This window comes from Drosophila albomicans, chromosome 3, assembly GCF_009650485.2.
Source record: "Drosophila albomicans strain 15112-1751.03 chromosome 3, ASM965048v2, whole genome shotgun sequence".
Classification (NCBI taxonomy): Eukaryota; Metazoa; Arthropoda; class Insecta; order Diptera; family Drosophilidae; genus Drosophila; species Drosophila albomicans.
In genome coordinates, this window is record NC_047629.2 from 12,414,183 (window position 1) to 12,440,156 (window position 25,974).

The 25,974-nt window shown below is 39.6% G+C and overlaps 1 protein-coding gene across 8 annotated transcripts in view; it reads left to right on the top strand.

Moving 5' to 3' along the window:
- The first annotated feature begins 10,508 nt into the window (after positions 1-10,508).
- Positions 10,509-25,974, top strand: part of LOC117570958 (transcription factor collier) — a 33,192-nt gene continuing 17,726 nt past the window's right edge. For 6 of the 8 annotated variants that reach the window (XM_052004724.1, XM_034252897.2, XM_052004723.1 and 3 more), the window contains exons 1-4: positions 10,689-10,948; positions 15,898-16,115; positions 16,185-16,240; positions 23,361-23,434. In XM_052004724.1, the coding sequence (XP_051860684.1) occupies positions 10,773-10,948; positions 15,898-16,115; positions 16,185-16,240; positions 23,361-23,434 (524 nt within the window). In that variant the 5' untranslated portion in view covers positions 10,689-10,772. Of the gene's footprint in view, positions 10,949-15,897; positions 16,116-16,184; positions 16,241-23,360; positions 23,435-25,974 lie in introns of all 8 variants that reach the window. The other 2 variants (XM_052004725.1, XM_034252898.2) reach the window with 2 other exon arrangements.

Genomic DNA, 25,974 nt, shown 5'->3' on the forward strand with positions numbered 1-25,974 from the left:
TTTATATATTATATATTCATACGTTCTATAGAAGCTAGATCTGTTTCACATGTGGTAAAATTATAGCTTAAACATAAATTCTGTGAATAAGAAAATTATAATTTAAGAATGTTTTAACGCATCAATATATGAAAATCAATAGTTGTGAGCATATTCTTTTTGAATTAGTATGTTGTAAAGTTTTAAATGTAAACTACAAATAAAACTTAGTATTACCAAAATATAACATTTCCCGGTAAACTTTTGATAAGTATTACGTAATTTATAGCAATGTTGCTGCAGTTCAGATCTACTTGGACCAATATATAACAAGTATATATAATATATGGTAACCATGAAGATTGCAAATTAGTTTGTGTGATTGTAGGCCAAACGCCAAAGCAGCCAGCGTTAGTAAATTTAAGGTATATTATAAATATATAGTAATCTATGTAATCTACAGTAATCTAAATATTATAGTAATCTATGCTTTAATAATAATAATAATAATACTCATTATAAGATTGTGTAATTAATATCATTTCATTTTAATAAATTTGTTATCTGACTAGAAACAAATCAATAGTTGTGACTAAAACCTTTTCTTTGCGATATTTAAATTATGTATAATATATAACTCGTAATTTAAACAATCAAATAAATAAATCATAAATTTAAACTAATTGTGAATACTGCGAAAGAAGTGCATGCCACTAAGTAACATCTTTAATTCAAATAAAACTAACTAGAAATCTTACCATTGAAGAGCAAGCTATTAAATTCTATATTTAATTCAAATAAAATTTGAGTACACTTTAAGATACAATATTTGCAGTCTCTTTAAGAATATTTTGGAGTATGAATACACTCACATTTCACACACAAGTGGGCCAGTGTGAGTGTATGTATGTGTGTGTGGCCTGTCGCCTGTGGACGCATAAATTATGAATTAAAACCTCACACATTAGGTGGGAGGAGAGCAAGCGGGCGGGCGGCACTTTCAAAAGTTGACTGCCAAGAAGTGTGCTAAATATTTTAATACGTGAAGCCATAAACCTGAGTACGAGTATTTATAAATTAGCTTTCACACACACACACACACACACACATACAGCAGCCAACAAAATGGCTGACCCTTTGGCAAAGGACAATGAGGACAAAAGGACACAAATGCTTGCGGAAGGAAGGCTTCATTAGAAATGCCAACTAATGTGCCTGACTTAATAATAATCAAATTTATATGCATGGTTATGTGCTTTAAGTGATCCTGTTGCCCACACAAACAAACAAATAAACAAAGGATAAAGGACGCAGGACGATGGATTTCAAACTGACACTGAGATGCGGATTTGAGTACGAGGTTTGTTGAGAATGAAAAGTGCCAATATCCCAGCTCAAATGGCTGCTTAGAAATTGTTACTACGGCTTCTTGAGACCGCTAGACGGACAGAAAGACTGAGAGACACAAAACAGGACCTGAGCGAGGTGCGGCAGGACTTCTGCCGAAGCCACGCCCACACCAAAGTGCATACCGTTATGTGTTGTGTGTTTGTTTGCTGTGCTGGACAGACTGGGCGACCGTCACTAAATGGCCAAAAGGTTGCTCTCCTGGGAGTCGGCAATATATCCTGCACTCCTCTTGCTCTTGCTCTTGGTCCTGGACCACGTCGCTCTAATGATGAGTCTTGAAAATTTCACAAAAATTAATTATGAATACCGTAAGGATACAGCTGCAAGTTGTTTACAAAACAGTTCTTTTCTATTTTTATGTCCTCGCATACTGCAGTAGCAGGACCTTCGACTGCAGACAATAAACACAAATTACAATTGCGAGTCGAGTCGAGTCGAGTCGAGGCGAGTACAAATAACGCATATGATCAAATTCTACGTACAACACTTGCTCGTAAATAAACATTTTCCAAGTGCCACTGCGAGTATTAACCCCTTTTTTTCCAAGGCAGGGATGACAACGCCAGGACTCAGTAATCTATCGCAGAGTAGAAGCAGCAAAAAAAAATGAAATAAATTACCAAAACTAAAGGCACAACTGTTCGCATAATGAAGTCAAATTACGTTTGCTGCAAGGGGCACAAACGAGCGGGGCGTTCTGCTTCGTGTTCTTGCCTCGTTCTGGGTGCGCCTCGAAAGGACATCGACACGTTGTCCTGCTGCTGCTCCGCTGTCGCTGCTTTGAATTATGCAAATCGCGACTACAATCGAGCCTCGATATCGGTGGACATCGGTTGTGCAACAGGCCGTAAATAGTGACATTAGCGTCAACAAGCATTTGGGCCGTCATCCATTCAATGTGTGACATGTCACTCGAGGCGTGGGCGTGGCTGGGGAAGGGGAACGGGAAGGAGGAAGGGGGGCGCTGCAGTCTATGATGATGTTATCATTTAATTCGTTGAAATTAACACGAACATTGTTAACTGTAAATGGGCTAATTAATCTAGTAAATGTGTCATGCGACTAGCGAGCCAATGTCTCCCCAGTTGTCCCCCCTTCCTCCCCTACATCTCCCACCCATTCCCTGTTCGCGTCTCCATCTCATCATCCGCCACAAAAGCGTTGCATGCTGATGATGCGAGCACTTCGCGTTTGCGTTCGCGTTTTTGTGGTTCTCCAGAGGATCCCCCCACATACAGCGCACGCATGTTTACACTCTCACTTGCCCCATTCCCATCCCCATCCCCATCCTCCTCCCTCCTCTCCACTTCACCGTGTCAACTGCATTCGCCTGCTCCCAGCGGACGCCACTAAAACCCAAATGAGATGCATGAGGCACATCGTAAACTTGCCCCGAATGTGCTCTAAATAATTTAATAATCATTTCGAATAAAAATAAAACTTCTACTAAAATTTCAACTCTTCCGCGTTAGCAAAAGCAACTTTAAATCTTTAAATAATCATGTAATGTTTTGTTTAACAAGCTAGTAAAATGTGTAGATATTATATCAAGTTAAAGCAGTGAATTGTTCACAGTTAATTAATTTGTTAAAATAACTATATCAATAAATATTTAATCACATTAAGAAATTTATAGATTTTTTAGTTTATGAACTTGTTTATCAATTTAACAATAATGACGTAATCTTGCTCTATATAATAATTCTGAAATAACATAAAACAGACTTAATTTAAAAGAACTCGCTCTATCAGCACTTAAAATTAAAAAAGTAACATATTTTTTTTTGTTTTTGAAATAAAACATTTGTACCTTTATCACAATTAAGTTCTATCAGCAATTTTTGTATTGTACTCAAGTAAACCATTCTTTACATATTTTTTTTCTTTTTAATTTAATTTAAAAAACTGCCAAACCGCAGTAAAAAATTTATTTTGATGCAATTATGAGTAAAATGGTGTATTTAAAATATTTGTAATTTTAGCATAACTCCTTTAATGAAATAATCAAACAATAAGCGCTTTTTAATGTACTTAAATTCACTGCAGACTATCTTTGTATTTCTTCACAAGGAATTAGTAGATTAATTGCTCATTGAATTGAAATGTCCTAAGAACATTTACTCATAGATAAGTTGCTGCAATTGAAGTACTTTTCCGTCACTTGAACAATCTTTCACAAGATTTGCCAACTCAATTTCAATGCAATTTTGTCAAATTAAATTGTATATCTAATTGAAATTATCGGCTTCATACATTGCAACCACATAAGGAAGAAGTTGTCTTCGATCAGTTATTAACAAATCCTGAACAATTAAAACTACGCGACTTGATTGAATTTTTGGCTAACTCTGATCTGATGGCCAAAAATAAAACAAACTAAAGATCATTTGAAATGAAAACTGTCAAGCCAACTTTGGCAAGTTTCGGCTTGAAGCTAATGAACTTTGTACCCAAAATTGAAAGCATTTTCAATAACGCATTTTTCATAAGATTTTTCACGATTTCATTTGGATGCGAACGCAAGTGAATACACATATGAGTATTGTATGTAGTTGTATTTGTATTTGGCATGCGATTTCGTATTTCGTATTTATGGCATGCTCCAAAGTTGTTTTCCCTTCTTCAACTTATCGGACGCCAAGATCGCTGAGAGTCCAAGCAACAAACAACTGGTAAATATTTATGAAATGGGCATATTTTTGTTGCTTTGTTTTTTTTTTCATTTTTTTCTTTCTTAGCGCTTTTTTGCCAAGTTGTCGCCGAAACCGAAACAGAAGCTGAAAAAGAAACAGGTCTCTCTCTGATAAGCAACTAGCAGCAACTTTGGAGGAAGTGCAGCCAAGTAGAGATGTGCGAAAAAGTTCAAACACCTTGACTCGAGACTGTGAGAACCTTGTGAGAAACATGAATCTCAGCACATCAAAAGCTGCAAGAATAATATTTTTGTGCGCTTATGTAACCTTTGTATACCCGGTATATGAATGCAAGAGGGTATACTAAAGGGTTGCAAGAGATTTGATTTTGTTTAGCCATGTTGGTTTCTTGAATTATTAGAATTCCAAAATATTCATCTCTTATAGGTAAAAAACATTCTGTACTTATATTCCTCGCCAGATTCAACATTTGAAGAACTTTAATAATGTCATAGTTATAGTATTTATAAATTAAATACGTAAAATATCGAATTTTAACTAACTGTCGAATAAAATGAGTAACCAAAATTATCGTTATTAATATTTCAAATTCATAGTAAACTTTATTTTCATACCTCTTTTATATTTAAGAAACATTATTAATATAATAATATATAGTAATGTATACAAATTACACTTGACTTTAACTATTATTACTTTAACTATTTGACGAATCAAATCACAAAATATTAAATTTGGTATTCATAATATTTAAATCATTATTTCGAAATTTCGGCAAAGTTTCTAAAAATTTAAATAAACTATACCACTTATTTTTTAGTTCCAAAAATTAAAAACTATATATTTATAATTCCCAATATTTCATAACCTGTTATTGAAAATATGAAATGTGGATTTGATTTTACTCGTAAGCATTAAAAATAAGAACGTTTCTTACCGCATATCACGTAGTCGAATACTATTGCATGTAACATTCAATCTCAGTCTGCTTTTCTTTTTTTTTTATAAATATTTACTTTGTTTTTTGTTGTGATAGCACCCTAGCCCAATGCCCCCCTGACGACGTTTAGCGAGCGCTTTGTAAATATTTAAACTGTTCTCAATTGTTTCGCAAAATCGTTGCATTTGGTCAAACACGTGTTTGCGATAATTTAATTAAATTTACTTGGCTTTTGTATACAACTAGTTCTCGTTGATGTAGTTGTTGTTTTTTTAGAGCCTTTCTAAACTGGCGTGGCACAGCAAAGGCGTGCCACGTGCCACACGACCCGTTGCGAACAAGTTGCACTCAAAGCCCGAACTTGACTCAAGTGGCAAACACTTCTTCTGCTGCTGCCCCGGGGCGGAGTTGGGGTAATTTCTCAATTGCGGCAAGTGCATGTGGCTTAAAGGGGAGGTTCAGCTGCAGGCAGCAATCACGGTTACGTTGGTGGTCTCGACATGGCTTTGTTTGCCACACAGCCACAAAGCAACTGTCATATGTTGTCATTTTGGAGACTCCGAGGCTCGATTCTTTTATAGTATGCATTTTGTCAGGCATCTGGCATCAAATCCGCTGAGAGATCGAGCACAGACAGAAATTCCATGAATAGCCAACGATGACTTGAAGAACTTCTGTTGAGCCAAGCCTCTAACTGTCTCTCTTTCTCTCTCTCTCTCAATTCTTGCTCTCTCAGAGAGTGAAACTGCAATGATTTATGTGCGACTGCTGCTGCTCGCTTCCCTTGGCATTTGGTCTCCTGCTCTCAGCTAATTTGCATATTGCCAGGATCCAGCATGACTCTGCACACACACACACTTGAGAAAAATGCATAAAAGGAAACTAATTAAAATGTTCGCGCCTCAAATTTCCACTTTCTCTCCCTCCATTCCTTCCTTTGCTTGCCTCTAATTTATGGCTCTCCTCGTGTCGACTTGGTGAATGTCTTGCATATGGAGAACTTTGAAATTATTGCCTTTGCCTTTCTTTATGGCTGACAAATGGACACATTTACATGCGCTCTTTGCTGTTTTCCAGCATTATGTTTCATTATTCAAATTATTCATGACAATTGTATTGTGTGTATATTTTGTATTTGGTGTAATTCAAGTGGAACCTCATAAATGCCTGATTATTGTAGACGTCAGCAACGATGGAATATATGAATTTAAATCTAATGTGGATTTTCAATAAAAATATTCTAATATATTTAAAATATGCTGTCGATCTTTTACTTACATTTTAGGCAGCATCTGCAAAGGTTTTATAATAAAGGAACTCTTGCAAACAAATATTTTCAAATAGTCATTTTATAAAGCCAAACTTTGCATATTATTTGACTTTTCTAAAATACTTCTCCTAATTTTCAAAAATATAATTACAAATATATGGAGCAAGTATGTTATTATTGCAGATAGAAGACTCTTTCTTTTAAAACAGAATCTTAAAATCGCAAACGAATTATTTGCTCTTTTAACATTTGATTACTTGAGCCATTTAAAAGTAAATTAGAATACACATTTTATAATATAAAATAATGTAAGTAGATCTATTGTTTTTTCCTTACATCCTTACTTACATCTTTCCTTCCTTTGTCATCACTAAATTAATCTGCAACAATGAATTGGCATGTACTTTTCTTACCCGCTACCTATAGAGTTGACAATCAAGTATATTTTGAATGTAATGGCTTATCAATATACCAGATATAGTCCTTGGTTTAGTTTAGCGATTTCTCAGTATATTAAATTAGCAATATTTTATGAATAATATTGAACTGTTTTCCTTTTATTGCAAATAGGTAGCGGGTATCTCACAGTCGAGCTCACGCAACAGTTCTTCTCTTTAAAGAGCTACTCTTGCAAATATCTCTTCTAAATCTAGATCTTCTTTTTAACATTACCAGAATTACAAGGAAAATTATTTATTTTAGATATTGTACTTTTCTCTAGATCAACCTGCTAATCTTCCATTACAGAATCACTAATTTCCCTTTAAAATCCAGTTATTCACTCCCTCCATAAGTTGTCGTTTTGTTTACATTCAGTTAAAAGTCAATCCGCAAATGCAATGTAGGCAATTGTAATGATGAGTGCCACCGAGGGAAAGGGAAAGTACAATTTTGTTAATCCCTTAAGTTGACGGACAAGAATTTAATTGTCAGACTAAGTAGGGGGATTACTTGTGTGATTTGGCAATCGGTTAGTGAGGCTCACTGCCATGTAATCCAATTGAAAACAATTCAAATTTGCGTTTCGAGTGATTTTGAATTGGTCGACGGCCGTAAATGCGACACACAGCTGACAAAAACAATAAACAAACAATGCCAAAAAGGGGATGGGAGACGCTGAATATCGCAGAGGTGTTCTATGGCAGCTGTCGAGGAAAGGGCAAGGGAAAGAGGCATTCCCGTGGAGAATAGCGCGTGATAAAAGGGGTTAATCGAACGTCCGCCAAACGTTGGACCGGACCAACGACCCGACTGCGACCCGGAGTCGAGTCTCTGCGACTATTCACTCGGGAGCTGGAAAGTCATCGACAAAGTCCCTGGCACGGATTTTGCGGTCGACGGCGGCGCTAATGAGTGATGGAAAAATTCAAATATTTTCTCTGACTCTTTTTGGAAGATGCAAACTGTGTGCTCCAACAAAATTTTGGTTAATTAGCGACGCCTGGGGACATCTTTTGAGTTGCCCTTTTCTGATTCGAGCATTAAATATGCATGTACTTGGAAATTTCTCTGTTAGTATTTGGGGAATCATTTCGGAGTTTAGTTGCTCAATAAATATCGAATAGAAATGCAGTTGCATTGAGGGAAATTTCCCAATGTTAGGTGAACTGCAAGCATGACAAACAAATGAGATTAAAACACCCCTCAAATTAATTCACAGAAGCGCAAACAACACTCACACATTCACAGTTACGCTATCTCGCTTTCTCTATTTCTTTCTCACTCACACGCACTGAGGCCACATGGTGTGAAACCGCAAATGCGGAAAATGCAAATTGTTTCTCTGCTGACGAGGCGTGACAATTTCGTGGGCGGATTCGCTTATGTTTTCCTCATTCGAATATGACACGGTTTGATGCTAATCCCACAACCAGTCACCAGTTACTTTTGGGTGCCCGAGTAGGTACTCGAGAGTGTTTGACAACTTGCTCAATGCGCGAAAGTGGAAATGGACAAGAGAAAAGGACAACTTCAAGAAGCAAGCGGCAAGCTGCTTGAAGTAGAAAGGGTAAAAGGCAATTGAACAGCTCTACGAGCTCTATTGCGGTAACTTGTTTGAACTGGGAACTCTCTAAAGAAAAGGCAACAGATCAGCTATAAAGAAAACATCTAAATGTATCCATTGTTAAATAGGATTATGACTTCAAAATAAGTTAGTTTGTAAAATATTATTCATTTATATAAGTTGAGAATCTACGCAATTTAATATTAGTGCCTTGACGTAACTATTTTGTAGTTTTATTCAAAATTAAGTTTTAAGGATTAGAAGCATATGAAGTTTGTTCAATTTTAGCAAAGTCTTAAAGAAATTTTAACAAACTTCAAATTTAATACTCTGAGAAATTGAAGTTGTTTAATCTAGTGTTAGTGTTTGTAGTATTATATAAAAGAGAGCAGAAAGAAATACAAAAAGAGAGAATTTTATTGTTAAGATATATCTTCAGCACTTCAATTGTCTATATTAAGAATTATTTGCTCTAAAATTGGTTAAATATGTATGTATATGGACTTGTAACCTTCTTTTCAATAATAGAAATAAAGATGATATATTTCTTTATTTCTAAGTTTTCTCCGTACTCATTGCTTCTATTCATTATTTAATAAATAGTATTATTATTTTCATTGCATTTATTCGCTTATTTAAATGTGAAGGCGCCTTGCGTGTTCCGTTTCAGCATTCCGTTCATTTTACTGCTTTGAACAGCTTGCCGCACAGCAGCAGTAAAATGCGCACTGCTTTGCCGACACAACTAGGTAAGAGCAGCACAATCTGACGCTCTCTCATGTGCGCACTCTCTTGAACAGGCGTAGCGAGACCCATTGAAAGCGCAACGACCAATCAGCGTCGAGCAGACAATGACATTTTGTTTCGATTCCCAAATGGTTTTATGTGCTTTACACTGGAATGGGGCGTTGACACTGTTATTGTTGTCGTTGTTGTTGCAGTTGTTTCTATTGTTGTTGCTGCTTTTGCTATTGCTCCAAGGGAATGAAATGTTGGCAGCAGTTGCTTGGGAATAGCCATAGATAAGCCAACGAGCAAGGGGACCTGGACTTGGGATCTCAACGGTGCTGCAGCTGCTGCTCTTGCTAATGCTGTCTGGCAACACACGCCTCTCTCGCGCTCGCTCGCTCTCTCCAGCAGACTGGGCACCGAAGACATAGGCACCGTTGCGCTATGTTGTGCCAATTCTCAACGTTCCCGAGCCCCATAACAGGTCAGCGTCGGCGTCCTGGTCCCGTGCCACACGCACACACACACGTGCATACAACTGGCTCTCATGCTCACTCGCTTGCACGCACACGCATTGCCGTGTCTCTCACACTATCTTGGCTCTCTGTCTGACGCACGTCCCACGCCTGCTGCCATCGTCGTCGTCGTCGTCAATGTTGGTGGATGGTTTGCTGACAGTTCGGCTCTCGACGGACGTCCCTTTGGCCTGCAAAACCACCACTCCCTGGGATAGGTTAGCTGTGCCATTCGTTCAGCAGGCAGCAGGCAAGCAGACTTGCAGTCGACTCGCAGTCGCATGTCTTATTGTTTGTGCCACAGCCACCAACACCGACACCGACAACGGCAACGACACCGCCTCAGTTGTCGCCCCGCGCATCTCTCTGCTGACTGTGCTCCTGCGGCGCACGCTCGTTTCGTTTCCACCGCGACTTCAACTCTCGTTGGTCGTTGTCGCTGTCGTTTGCCGTTTGCTGTTTGCGGCTGCTGTTGGCGTCGCAGTCGGCTGGTCGTAGCTGCGCAGTTGCCTTGCCTTTTGGATAGCAGCAGCAGCAACAGCAGCAGCAGCAGCTCTTCGGTTGCAGCAGCATCGCAGCGGACTCGGATTCAGTTGGGGTTTAACAGCCACTCGGGACGGTAGCGCGCGCCGCTTAAACTTGTTGCGAGACCAATTTTCCGAAAATCCCAAATTCTCCGCGGTGCATTGGCACTTACACCCACACATACACGCACACAGATACACGTTTACAAATACTAATAGAGCGTCGAAACGAGCCCCCCAATTACAATTTGCCTTCAGTGTCGATTTGTGCGTCGCAATTTGCAACATTGAGATTTAGTCTCAGTCTCAATCTATTTACGTGTCGCGTTGATTATTGATTGCCTTGCCCCAGAGAGCAAGACCGAGCGAGCGAGCGAAAGCGAAAGAGATCTCTCCAGAGAGCAAAGAGTGAGAACAAGTGATCACTCTAGTGACCTAAAAGCCAGACAGACCCTTTAGTGTGTTTAGTGCCCAATTAGTTCAATCTGCAAACAATTGCGTCAACAGCAACAGCAGCAGCAGCAGCAGTTGCCACAACAACATTCACGACGGCTGCCACAATTGCAACAACGCCCGCCGCGAGCAACTATACGAAAGTGAGCGATTATCCGTACGCTGATCTCCACCAGCATCATCACTTCGCTAGCACAGCGCCCCTGACCAGCACCGAAAGCTTCAAGCTGCGATCCGAGGAGCCGGTGCCGGGCTTTAGCTCGGCCTCACCGTGGCCTACCCTCGAGCTGGGCATGGACTGGGGACGCAAGCTGTATCCCACCGCCGGGCCACGATCCGCCAGCGGTCTAATGTTCGGCCTGCCGCCCACGGCTGCCGACATGAATCAGCCGCGTGGACCGATGACGTCGCTCAAGGAGGAACCGCTGGGCGGACGCTGGGCCATGCAGCCGGTTGTCGATCAGACCAAGTAAGTGACAAGTGTTGAGTGATTAACGAGTGTGCTACGCAAGCTACATAGCTGGAATGTGGCTTGAAATGAGTGTTACTGAAAGACAAAAATGTAGTTAAAAGAACTGACAACTTAGGCGTTTCAAACTAAGGTATCTAGTATTAGAATTTTTCAAATTGTGAATGCAGTAAATAGTTTGGGTACATTTAAAACTAAACTGAATGTGTATTGAATCATTAGAAATATAACCACCAAATCTCATGGCTCTAGCTTTTATAGTTCCTGAAATTTAGTTGTTTAAACACATGGACAGACGGGCAGACGGATTAGAATACAATGACTAATTAAGGCAATTTAAGAAGAATTTTTTGGAAGCACATTGTGCTTCCATCATCAGTCGATCTCTGATCGATCTCTCGATCTCTCTCTCCTGCGTGCTTTTCTCAGCCTGCGCAACTTTCGGAGCTGTTTGGCAACATTGCTTGTGGCAAATATGCTTGGCAACACTTTGCATGTTGCGGCAACACACAAAGTTTGTACAAATAAAAAGTCTCCAAAAAGCGTTTGTTTACGTTTTTGCCAAAGCCGGCAACGTGTTCGATACGCATTCAGCCGCCTTCTGCCCCCCAGGGGGAAGCTATTCCCTGGAACGCAATTGCGGGGCTTTTTATGGCCCAGTCACCCGCCTAACCCGCCCACCGTTCCCCCTTTTGGCCAAGAGATATTCACTCAAAGTTTCACTCAGCATGCCGAGTGAACGTTTAGACTCGCAGACACATCTTTACGCACTTTCCGGGGTTAACTCATGGATGCCGGGGACAGAAAGCGTGCAGACAACAATCAGGGATGCGGGAGCACAAAATGTGCGTGCTTTTTGTTTGGCGGGGGGGGGAGGCAGCAAGGAACTTTTGCTTCACTCAAAGGGATGTTTTTGTTGTGCCATTTGCTTTACTTTCACTTTTACTTTCTTGGCGTTCATTTCAATTGAATTACAAGCAGAAGCAAAGGCAAAAAGCAAAAGAGCGTCCCCGCGGCCATGTGGGGTTGGTTGCTTTGGGGCTTCTTTTGGGAGCGCGCCTTTGTGTCAGGGAAAAGCTTCTCTTCTCGCCATGCTGTTTGTTTAGTTGTGTCTGAGATGTTTCTAGCGTGAGATGTTCGCGCCGAGAAGAAGTGCGCGTGTGGCCGAAATCGAAAGTGCGACAACGACAGCGACAACGAATGCGAGTCTTAGTGCCACATTGGTTAAAATGACAGCGGGCTTTCATTCCGTTCCGACGGCAAATCAACAGCAGCAACAACAACATCAGCAGCAGCAACAACATTCACATTCCCATTCTCATTCACATTTGAGTACTCACAATCATCACAGACAGCTTTTGCTGCACGACGAGGATAATCACAATCAGGATCACAATCACAATCAGACGCTAAGCAATACTAACGATAAGATAATGCGCTGTGATGTGAGGTAATGTTGCCCTAAATTGAGAGTGAGAGAAATCAAGTGTACAAAATCAAAAATGAAGGAAATTTGTTTTAGAATTTTATACATTTTATTTCGAATGCGATAGTAAAGTTTATCTATAATGCTAGAAGTTGTCTGCATCTATTTATTTACGCGCTGTCGTTTATGCGTCAATAAATCAAACTGCACAGCCAAGTTTATAATTCCATCGTTAAAAAATTTTTATTTCTACAAAAAATCAGTCAACTATTAAACAGATCAAAAAGCAAGAGTCCACAATCAATCAAAGTGGTTACGGTTTAAAAATATATTTTGCGATAACAATAATCAGCAGACTTAATGCGAATTCACTTTTCATGCTGCACATTAAATGTATTTACGATTTAATGATAAATGTTTTGCTTTATCGTGCTATAATTGTTGTCACAAAATGAAGAGAGAAAAATAACATTGATTTTTAAATAATACTTTTCATATTTCATGTTATTCTTTTAAGTTAATTTTGAGATGAGATAATCCAGAAAAATCCAAATATTCTTTAATACTTCTTTTGTTCTGGAAATGGTTTCGCATTTTAAATTAAATCAACGCTAAAATATCGACCTTTTATCAATACTTCTTCATGCTCCATTTTATTTACTTAACTTTCCGAAATTTAAAAATTTTCTAAATATATGTTATTTGCTTATCTTGAAATTGTTTTTTTTTTTTCAAATTATAGAAACATATTTCCTTATCTTGAAATTGTGTTTTTTTTTTATTCAAAATGTACCAAATAATTTTAAACAATGTTGAATTATCAATAGCTTTATTATTAGTAAATAAATTGGGCGACTTTCTTGATTGCAATTCGATTGCTTCGTGCTTCAACTCGCAAGTTGAACGTCGATTTATGATACAAGTTTCGCACAATGCAGATGAGAAGTTTAGAGAGCTGGAAATAAATTTGACAATTATCGGAACGGGGAGAGAGTCAATGTGCGTTATTTATACATTTATTTATCTGCAAGCATTGTCACATATTGTGTACTAAGTACTAAAGTGCTAGTTTTGTGTTACAGCAACAATTTTCGATCATAAATCAGAAATATTTGAAATTTATTTCAGCAAAGATTGTGGGTAAACTGCAATCGAGCTGCGTTGTGGCAAACAATGCAACAATGGCCATAAAATGTGCTCACCGGCAACAGCAGTGGCAACAACATGAACAACAACAACAACTGGCAGGTTATTGTAAATAAAGTGTCCTTTTTAAAGGACAATTCCGGCCAGTCAATGCAGAGTTGAACTAAATGAAAATAAGCAAAGAAACAATGCAAAAAATGAAATGAAATGAAATTTCACGTGCGCGGAATAGGCAAAACGTGACCACGACTCATCGAATCCTGGATCCCTCTCCCAGTCTCGGTCCCTGTGCTGGTCACCTGGGCATCGATTTCCGACAATTAAATGTTGGCATAATAAAATCAACAGCAAAACGGCCACAAAACGTTTTTCGCAAATTGGCGGCAAGTGCAAACAAGCCATAGAATGAAAATGTCCACAATGCGAACCGTCGTCGTAGTCGGAAAAGTCAACAATCGACTGTCGCGCTCATTCCCTCTCTCTGTCTCTCTCTCTCTCTGACTGACAGGCAGCTGAGAGGTGAGTGGGATGTGAGAACAGTCACTGTTTTTTATTTGCCCGCTTACACTCGCTTCTGCTGGCGCCATAACAATAACCTTTCTTTCGCCCAGAATGTAACATGTCTGGCATTTATGTGTCGTATTTCCCGAACTCGAACATCACTCGCTACGATACGGCAGTTTGTTGTTCTTGTTCTTCTTGTTGTTGCTTTACCGTTTTGCCATTTTGCCATTTCAAATCGCATCGAACGTTGCCATTCCGCTCATCCTCTTAACTCTATATCCCCTGTATCCTTTATCCTGTTTGCAGTAGTCAGTTTCAACAGCCGCAAATTGTCTAATTTCATTTTTGTTTTCGCAAATTGGCAAAATTGAAATTGCATTTAGCTATGCATCAAATGCACTTGCATATTTTTAACAACACTTTAGTTTATTTCTAAAGTTGACTTTTTAGTGAGCGACAAATAAAGACAATAAAGCCAAATATTAAATCGAAAAGCAATCTCTTAATTCCCAAATTAACAAACACTTTATAGTGGGAATAAGTTTAGTATGAATACTCAGAAAATTTCATTTGAAAAAATGAATTAAAATTTCATTTATTTTCTTTCATATATAGTTGAAATGATTAGCCTTTAGTTTGAGAATTAAATCTAATATTAACTTATTTTAATATACAACATTCATTGCTTAAGACGTAATATTTATTCATTATTTTAGAATTTAATATGTTTCTAAAGCAACCACAAATAGAAAGACTTAAATTATCAAAGTACTTGAACTAAACCAATTTGATTCATAGTCGCAATTACTGCAGTTTCAAGTCCTTTGGGGCTTTACCTACATACGCATTATACAAATATTGTTATTTTTTTTTTTTTTTTTGCTTTTGTTTACATAAGTGGAAATTGAGCTGCCGCTCTTGGGTTGCTCGATATTTTGGGTGCGGGGTTAGATAATGTTCAAGCGATTTATCATCGGAACTATCATTAGCTGGCTTCCAGTCTGGCATTATCCTTTGGCAAATGTGTATATAATTGCAGGCAACTGCAAGCGCGGAGGAGCTGAGAGGTAGAAGGTGGCAGGCATATGCGCGATACTACTACTTGACATTTCCAGAATAAATAATAGAAATCTGATAAAATCAGCATTTTCTAAATTAAATTGTTCGTTATGCATACGAAAGGAATGGGGACGAAAAGGGCAAGGAAAGCGCAGCGCAGGACAACTCAGCCGTGTCCGAGGGTCGCACAGTCATCGCACTATATGTAGTTAGCATTGTCCGGTAATTGCGCTGACAGCACCAGACACAGAAACAGAAACAGAGTCGGAGACGGAGACGAAGAGAGAGACAAAGGACACAGACACGAGTCAGGCTGAAGGTGTAAGGAATGGGAGCTGTTCTACTGCTGACATTTGGCATATGGAAGGGACAAGCCTTTGGCTCATGTGGCCTTATAATTACAGTGTTTGCTTGGCCCACATAACATAAATATTTGCCAGACAACAAACAACAGGCAACAGAAAGTAGCAATAGTTGTGTGTTTGTTTGTTGATTCCTTTACGAGTAGCATTCATCAGGATTATTGTGTCACGTTGAAGTTGCTTATGCGCTTTTAATGATAGCTGTCACTGACCACCACTCGGCTCCCACTCCAGCTTGGCTGCTGGTTAAATGTCACTGTCAAGTAATTGAGTTGTCCCCGAAAACCAGAAGACCCATTTAGACCCAAAACGGAGAGCACTACGACTGCTAATTGCCCCTCGCAAAGACCCTCTGTTTACAGTGCTAATAGCATAATTAGATGTCATTCTCCATCTCTCATTACTTTTGCTGTTAGTTTGCTACATTTCTGTACTTTTCTCTTTAATTGCAGTCTGGGCATTGGCCGCGCCCACTTTGAGAAACAGCCGCCCAGCAATTTGCGCAAGTCGAATTTCTTTCACTTTGTGATCGCGCTCTACGATCGCGCCGGCCAGCCCATTGAGATCGAGCGCACCGCCTTCATTGGCTTCATCGAGAAGGATTCGGAGTCGGATGCCACCAAGACTAACAATGGCATACAATATCGCTTGCAGTTGCTGTACGCTAACGGTAAGTTGTCTCCCACACGTTGGGCGCCAAGCTTCTAAACTAATTGCTCATTTAATTTCTCGCTTGCAGGCGCACGACAAGAGCAAGATATCTTTGTCAGACTCATCGATTCGGTAACCAAAGCGGTAAGTGAACAGCTCTTCGACTCCACTTTTCTCTCGTTGTCCTTTTGTGTCGCATTTTTTAGTCACCACGCAAACGAGAAAAACTAATTCCTTCCACTCGGCTGGCCAGGAGTTTGAACACGGTTCGGTTTGGTTTTTGCTGATTCGAGCATAAGTTGCATTCGAAATTGATTGTCACGGCTAATTAAGTGTGTGTTTGCCATGTCCTTTTTGCCTTTTGTCGCAAGTCGCCAATAAATTGAGTCGTCAATTGACTCGTCCTGCCAGCCTGGCCTGCCAAACGAGCAATTCATTCACACCGTCAGTCGCGCCCTACGAAAGGGGTGTAACTGAGTCTGAGACTGAGACAGGGACTGCGACAGCGACAGCGACTGGGACTTCTAGTCCATGCTCGAGGACTACGACACCCGGGGCCCAATCCAATTGAACATGGTTAATGCGCTTTGTTGTGGGTGCCGTTAGCTGCAGGGCTCTCTGCTCGGACCAGTGCACCATATGTCAGCATTGTGTGCGCCTAATGCGTGTGCCATATCCCCCTCCTGTCTCTGTTTCTTTTCCTTTTTCAAGGGCAATTAATTTCTCGAGTGACAAATTTTTATAGACGTTTGTTCGCCGCTTTTACTACTACTATTTGTGCTTTCTTCTTCGTATTCCATTATTTCCAATCGCGCCCATTGTGGGCGTTCCTTTCACCCGATCCCAATAAATTTATCCACAAATTATCGATAGCCCAGACACAATCCGAGGCGATACGATACGAAACGAAACGAAAAACCCAACCTGAGACGGGGCAATCCATTACACGCCGTATATGAGCACTTATTCTGCAAATGAAATTTAATCACACACAAACTGTCGAACGAATCGAATCTCCCTCCCCATTGATGAAATAAAAACACCATTACGTCATATACTATACTTACATATGTTATGTATCGAGCGCCTATCGCTCCGATTCGCACAGTTCAACGGCTTTGATAATGCCAAAGCACTTTAATATTTTACGCTCCACTTTCGATCCGATTTCGCCGGAATTTCGCACAACGCAATAACATAATCAGCAAACCAATAAATAGAAAGAAATCAACAATGTATTGTGAGCAGACTAAATGAAATATTAACAATTATTTTTACATTTGAAACGCCTTCAGAAATCATACGAACAGCAATTGCTACTATACTACTAGAAAAGTTCTTCGATATGCCAGCTTATCGGTCAAAAGCTCATCTCGTTCTAAGAAGCCCTTCAGGGTTTTCTCTATAATTAGCTAGGCTTAAAATAATGCTGGGATACAAAAGAACTAACTTTCATATCTATTTTCAATAGAAAGATAATCCCAAAAGAAAATACATATTAGAAAATTTCATCCCCAATAATAAAACAATATTCTCTTTCCTAACTAAAATAGTGGCAATAATTAAAATTTTTTCTTTATCTTAAATAAACTCCAAGATATTCTTCTACACATATTAAAAAATAATGCCCAGTGGATAAATATCAAATTAGATATTATTTTTATGTTTGTTTTTCATAAGACTATTTAATGCAATAAAAATTGCATGAAGTAATAAAAGGATTCTAGTTCCCACAAAAAGAATCCATACAATATTTACGAAACATAAATCATATAGACTGTGTACTAGAACTTGCCACCCCTTAAAAAAAAAAAAAAACAGAAAAACCAAGAGTTACATTTAACTGTCTGTCTGTCAGTTGTCAGGCGAGTGCAAAATGTGTCGCAATTGGGCGGGTTTCGAAAGGACGACAAAAAGAACAATCATTTGATCGGATTAGGTGGGTTTTTAGAGCTCACGGGGTTTCTCCATATAACACACACTTCCCTGAGTGAATGTATTACTTGAATGCTCGACCTGGTCAGATGTCGCTCAGACTTTTGTTTTTTTTTTTCATTCATTCCTTCTCTTTGCATACGCGTGTCGTGCGTTGGGTGCATTGTGTTTTATCTGAAGCACAAACAGTGCGTAACAGGTAAACCAGAAGGCGGACCAGGAGATTGTCGTGTTTATCCTGATAACAACACGGGGATGGCTGTAAAGTGAAATCTGAAACTGTAGCAGCAATACGATTAAACAAAGATCAGACGCAAACGCGACATTGTCTTAGGCCCTGAGAGAAGGGAACGCGATTGTCACGTGCCGAACGAACCCTTGCATTCGGCATTCGGCAAATCGGTGATTTTATCGTCCTGCCCTCCGCTCGCTAACTGTTTGTGGAGGCTGGCAAATGTAGCAAATCATCGTCATAATCATAATTACATTCGATCAGATAACTGGCGATATAACGACAGTCAGGCGGCAACCGCCAGAAAGGCGGCGCAATTGCAATTTGAGCTAACGAGCAGTCGAGGCCAGGATGGGAACGACTCAATTGGCGTGGCATTCGCTTCATTTGCGCTCATATTTCACGGCAGTGTTCGCTGCTGTCCTGTCGTCCTGGCCAGTCAGCCAACAATCCTGAATGTCTGTGGGCCCAGCATAAACATAAAACAAAAGCGAGCCAAACTGCGACAAATGCTGCTACCCAAAAATTCAAAAATCCGAAGGCCGAAATCCTTTCGTCTGCCCAAAATCGCGCTTATCACGATTTACACGCATTATGCGGCCGGCCAAAAAAGCGCAGCGAAATTCTAAACCGAAATACCGAGTAGGGGCTGTGGCGATAGATGATTGCCGATAGGCGGGCGATTAATGCAGCCAGATAAGCCGATGTCGATGACGCTGCATGCGGAAGTAAATGTGGCTACATTAGGCTCGAAAATTGTATGGCCTTTTCGGTTCGAACAGCTAATGAGCCGTTGCCTAAAAAGCCATTGTTAGCATCTAATAGAGATGCGCCAAATGCAGCTGGCACTGCTCACAAGCGAAAGGATCACAGACAACAACTATTTGATAAATAAAATTAATGCGGCGATTAATGCGAATTACTGCAAAAGATAAATAAATTTAATTCCCACAGTTTGTTTTTATCCAATCGTTACTCTTCACTGCCATAATCACTGCGCTGCTCATCTCTAATGAATATGGGCGCATAATAAAAGCAACAACAAGCACACATTCATCAAACGCCATTGCAGCTGCGTACCTATGTATCTGTCTCGCTCTGCATTTCGCTACACGCACATGTTTGTGCATATGCAAATGCGTCGTCTCGCTTTTGCATGCAGCATGCAGGTTCCTTTGTCTGCTCTGTGTGTGCTGTGTTAATTAAGCGATAATATTAATTTGTATGTCAACACTTAAAAATAAAGCGCGAATATTTTCGATTAATAACACATTTCACATTTCATTTTGCCATTTTATCCGCTGCTCAATTGCTTTTGCTTTTATTGCAGCCATTCTCGTTGTAGTTGTTGTTGTTATTGTTGTTGCTGCTGCCATAAATTCAACAGATTGCACAGAAAATCTCCACATTTGCATCTCTACAGTGGGCGCCATTTGCACTGAGCGCGTATGTCTGTGTTTACGTTGTATGTATGTATGTATGTATGTTGATGTTGTTGCTGGCAATACGATTAAAAATGCTTTCACGGCAAGTGCATTTCCATTTCTGCGGTTGGCATTGCTCGTCTGAATCCAACAACAACAACAACAGCAGCAAAAAAAGAGAATTGCACTTCATATCGCCCTCATTATGCAAATGCAAATGTCCCTGCGCTAGAGATGGGCGTGTGCTCGCTCTATTTTCTGCAAAGTCACGAGACAAAAAAATGTTTTACAATCACAAATTATGCTTAAACAATTATTCAGGTTGTTAGTAACAAACAAATTTAATAATTATTGTTGATAAACTATTTAATAATTAACCATTTGTGAGCATATATAATTATTTTGCATTTTTTAAAAGAGTTTTTTAAATTTAAAGTCGAAGTGCAAATAAAAATGTGGGATGCACAACAGATATGTATGTACATACACATTTATGTACATATTTTTTTTGGTTCTTGAGCGCGTCCTCGCGTGGCCTTTTGTTAACTTGTTGTGCTTTTTGGGCACATCATCCTGGAATTTATGCGTTACCCAGAGCCTGGCACAACGCTGATAAATGAAGCTTTAATAAATTAAGAGTAACCCTCGATGTGCACATTTTTTTCTTTATTTATTTGTTGTTGTTTTTTTTTTTTTGCTTACAAAAGTTTTTTATGCTCATTTTTTGTGCTGCTGTCGCTGCCTGCGATAATTTATCTTGTTTGGCGAGATTTTTATTTGGCACGTTAAATATGCAACATGCAAGTGCGTGAATAATGCAAAGGCCGCTGCGCTTTTTTTTATTATTTTAAAAGCGATAATAGCAATCTGCAAAAAAAGCGCACACAAAACATTTAAGTTCGTTACGTTAAACATTTTCAGGCAGAACGTTTAAATTTTAACTGAGCCGTCAATCGACAACTCTTCAGCTCCTGCTGCAGCTTCCCTTACCTTGCTTTACCTTCTCCTGCTCGACAATTTCCTGACTCGTCACATCATCACTCAGGTTCTTCTTTTTTTTTTTTTTGGTTTGTTTTTTTTTGGTGTTGTTGATGTCTGTTGGCTTTTTTTCTGGTTTATTTGTTTGTTGCCTCGCTTTCCGGCTTTTTGTCGTTGTCTGCTGTCCTGATGGCTGGGTGATAAATCGTAGTTTAAACGCTTTTACTCCAGTTTTAGTGGCATTCGTTTAGTTTTTTATTAGATGCACCATTTAGCGGCACTTTGCCAGTCAGATTTGCTCCAGATTTTGCAGCCGCACTAATTGTTTCAGCTTTTGGCCACAACGATGATTGATGGGATTCGTTGCCAACATAGCCTAAGCTCGGTCTTGTAACTGTTCAAATAATTGGGCAATTCTCTAAACCGTTGTAGAGTATATTCGCTTTCTGATAAAATTTGAAAATTTGATTAAACTTCTGCATTAATTTGATAAAACAAAATTGTATCTTCAACTAAAAAATAATTTTAAATAACATAGAGTATTTGCTTTTGTCATTCGATTATAATAAATATCCTTCTAATAGTTGTATTTGTATAACAGAAAACACTGCCTTTGCTTAACATTGAAAGTCCATTAGCACAAAAGGACCAAAAGACTTGACGAAGGATGCGTTGTCGTTGTCTCGGGTCCAGTTTTGAGCCTGGGCTATAATTAGCTGCACTTGTCCCGCAAAAGGCAAAAAACTGATACTCTAACCAACATAAATCCGCATCCTTTTGGTCGTCTCATAGTTACTGTTATCCCCGGACTTAGGCAAGCTTGTTTTGGGCCTTGAGGGCAGGCAGGACGAGGCTGTTAATGTTTTTTCGACGTTATTTCGTTTTTTGTTTTTTTTTTTTTTGGCTTTTGCTGAAGGGGAAATTATTAACCTAACAAAACGGGATAATAAGGGATGATCATAATTTTACATGTGCTACTGATGCTGTTACCGTGCTGTTGTTACCTAAGCACAGCAGGGGGCGGTGAGGGGTGCGTCGACTGGTTGCAGTGAAATTAATTTCTGATTATCTGTTTGGCTTGCCCTGGCTTCCGACTGAGCTCGAGGATGATGAGTCGACGTTAGACACAAAAACAATGCACATATGCCTGATGACGTCAGAACCCCTAGCACTCGTCCTTGACGTCCTTGTGCGGCAAGTGGCAGCATTCGCGTACGCCGAGGTGGATGAAAATGAAAATGGTAATGATTGCCACTCTCGTTCTCTTTGCTGGCCATGTATCTAGTTATTGTTATTACTTTTGCGTGTACACGGCATCGGCTAACATGCATTTTTACAGCTCATGTCCTTCTGCAAGGATAGTGATGAATGAGTGCGACCTGCCACCCCTCTCCCACTTCCTCTCCCTTGCTTGACTCCTCTCCCCCTGCACTGTGTCGCATATGCCATGTTTTTCTCTTCTAATTCATTGGATGAGTGTTGGATTACAGGGCGCTGGCAACCCGCTTTAATCATTTTTAAATTAGAGAACTATGCGCCTTTTTTTCCTCTGCTCGTTGAGCCAATTCACTTTGCAGTGGTTGCATCGTTTGTTTATCTATTTGTTTTTGTTTGCGGAGGCGCACACACACTCGAGAGCACACCCTCCTCAGCTCTCGGTTTAGCATCTCAATGTCTCTGGAAATTGCAGCAGATTGTCTGACTGCACTTGCGGTTTCCATTGCCCCTGCTACCTTATGTTGAAGTGGCAAGTGGCAAGCGCCAGCGTGTGCCTGGCACATGGCATGATTTTGTGTAGTCACTACACACTGACACTAAAATGTTTATGCCCACCTCCAATGCCAAGAATGTCAAACAATAACCAACCGAAAGTTCTCTCTATCGCCTAAGCAAATACAAATACAAATACAAATACAAAAACAAATACAGGCAAATACCAAGTTATTATTAGCCAAATTTTGAGCAGCATTTAGCTCTCGCTTCGAGTGTGTGTAAATATTTGCGTTGTATGCATGTCCCATATGTCGTGACCCACAGAACTGATGTTAAGGCTCTCTTTCTCTATCTTTAGTTGTGGGCACTGTAATTAGCATTTATGTGCTTGTGTGTTTGCCCATTGAGTGGGAGTTGCCAGTGATGCGACCCTGCGACCCTCTGGCGGGAATTGATAACAGGTCACTCGCTGTTTAAGGGTGCGCTTGTATGTAGTACAGCGATACGTAAACAAACTTAGCAGGTAAACACTCGAATTCAGCTAATCAATCGAAATAGATCAGCTATTAGCGGGCATCTAACAATTTGCTAGCATTACATCAGCAGTTAATTACATGAGATGCGCCATTGTTAATCACCTGTAACAGTAGAAAGATTCGATGACAGCAAATCAGCAACAATAGCTTTGTCTCGCTCTGTACTTAAGCATATCTGCAGCTGCTTAGTGTATCTCGCTCTTTCTTAAGCAAATCTGCAGTTCACTTGCACTTAGCTTTTAAGCTAGTTCCAAAAGACGGAACCACTAGTTCATCTGCTCATTTTGGTCAGCTCATTTCATTCCAATTATCGTTGATCGAACGAAATGAGCTGCTAGCTGTTGTATTCATTTGAGTTTTCTTTACTTTTTGCAGCGGATAATAAACAAAAGCTTACTTAAAGGATTCCACTTAATAATTGTATCACATTTTCTTCTTTATTACAGGCCATCATCTATGAGGGCCAGGACAAGAATCCCGAGATGTGCCGCGTGCTGCTGACGCACGAAGTGATGTGCAGGTGAGTTTTATCTATGGCTGAATCAACCGAAATTCCTTCAATAATCTGCCAATGATTCAGATGCATTGACTACGCATTGTAATCCACACCTTTGATTCCCTTGTCTCAAGGGTGTTTAGTGGCTATAGTGTGTGTGCTGCTCGCTGGCTCCCAGGAGCTTTGTCTAAGTATTTATATTTGGCTTGTGAGCTTTGCTAACCGCCTCTGCTGTCCAGCAGTCTGCTTTGTTGGCATCCCTCATTTCTTCATCTTCGTTGCCCGCTTTCGTCCAGCGTTTAAACTGTTGGTCGAGTTCTGGTTGTTGAGGTTGCTTTTGGGGGCCGGAAACGGCAGCTACGCTCATTTGTTTTTAAGCGTTTTCCGCGTGATTTTTCCACTACGCAGCTTTCCTTTTGCGTTAACGTTAACGTTTACGTTTCGTTTTTTTTTATTTTTTTTTTCCTTTTCTCGTTTTGTGCTCTTCTGTTGTTTGCTTTGTGCTTTTGCGGCTGCTTCACTTGGCGGCTGCTTTAATATTGTTGATTTTTAAGCTTGCTGTCCTATCCCATCTTCACTTCCTCTTCTCCTCTGTCCCCACTCTTGTTCGCTGTCCTCTGTTCTGTCTGTCGGCCCATGCGTCCTTCGTTTTATTTTTACGCTCAAACGCACGCGAGCTGAAACGTATAAATGGCAGCCACTCTCCACTCAGACCCCCATTCTATTGCTGGCTCGCTCTATCTCGCTCGCTCTCTCTCTCTTTCTATCGCCATCTAGCATCATCATATCTCTGGGCAGTTCACCCTTCTAGCGCCCAACTGAGGCTGACAGTTGAAGGTTGCCTCGAAATAACACGAATGAATGTGTTTCAAAGAGTGATTGACTAGCGTATACCCTGTAGAAAGTATTCGTAGTTAAATGTAAATCAATTGCTAGTCATACATTTAAAAATTTCTTAAACCAAATTTGAAATATTTAAAAATTCTAAATTATATATTTTAAAATATATTTTATGTAATAAAAGTTGCGCATACCCCAATTTGACGTAAATAGCTGCTGGGTATAAACACGGCCGAGCAAACGCACAAATAGCGACAAAAACAAAAAAAAAATCACACAGATTCGTCCCCTTTAGCAGCCACGCACCCCACACGCCCACATCCACACACACCCCCGCCCCCTCCACTACCCCCCCTGTGTAACGGACAGTGCAGCTTCAGCTTCAGGGTGCGCTGGCCGGCCATCTTTTATTATTTCGGATTGGCACCCAGTTTTTATGTTTGCGTAGCATTATCAAAACAAGGGGACACAACGCACAGGGGTTGACTTTTGGATCTGTCTCCTGCTGCCCCCTTCTGCAGCCCTTCTCTATTACTTTGGCTTTAGCTTTAGCCAAGAAACCCAGGCAAAAATCAACAGCTTCGCGTAACACAAAGCAAATACAAACACAATGGCGTCGCAGTTGACGTCGCAGTCAACGTCGTAGCTAACAGTGGCAATGGCGTCTTCTTTATCGTTTGGCATTTCGCCCATTTTAGTCATCCATGTTTATGTTGTGCACAGGATACGATGCCAAAGCTCAAGCTTCATCTAAAGCCACCCAGTTAGTATGTCCTTCCCCCTTTCCCCTTTCCCTTTTTCCCTTACATCGCTAGTTCTCTCTGCCTAGAGGCTGTGCGTCCAAAAATTACGCAGCCATTGAACCCAGTCCTAAATCCGTGTGTTTGGGTGCAATACAAAAATAAATTATTGCGAATTGCAAATTGAGAATTGCAGAGCATCAAAAACTAGAGCAATAACTGGTCTTTTTTTTTATAAACGATGAGGTACACGAATTTGAATTACAGTTACATATATTATCTCTTTTTATGCTAGGCTGTAATTAGCTTTCAAAATGGTGACATAAGAAACATTAGAAATTATTGTTGAGGAGCGACATTAGAAATGTTGTTTTAACTTCATTTTGTGCTGAAAGCTGAAGCATTTCTTGTTCGTTATCTTGCTTGGGTTCTAATTAATGTAAAGCTTTTATACATGATTCCGTTGACATCTAATTCAAACTTATGCGAGTCATTCTTAGGGGTTTCTTCTACAATGTTGTGCGTTTTCAGGGTCGCAACTCCTCATTATTATACGTTTATACATTCTTGTCTTATCTTATTATACTTTCATCATTCTTATGTTTTCATTTGCTTTAAACTTTATTTTATTAAGATCTAAAATTGTCTTACTCAACTTTAAAACTTATGTTTATTTTAAAAATCAACGTTTCATATATGTATTTTTATATATAATATTATATTTACTTATTTACTATTATTTATTCTTTATTTCTTGATTTTCTTTTTTTCATTTATTTAATTCAAATTATCCGTTTATTTTGTTTTTTATTTTATTCTCTGTTATCAATAATCTCTATTCAACTTGTTAAGTAAATTCGTTTTGTATCTCTTCTTCAAGTGTTTAAAAAACTGTTGAAAGTTTGTTCGATCGAGTTTTATAGTAACATTTAAAATCTGTTCTCTGAATTTGTGTATTAAAACTATATTTATCCCATATTTAGT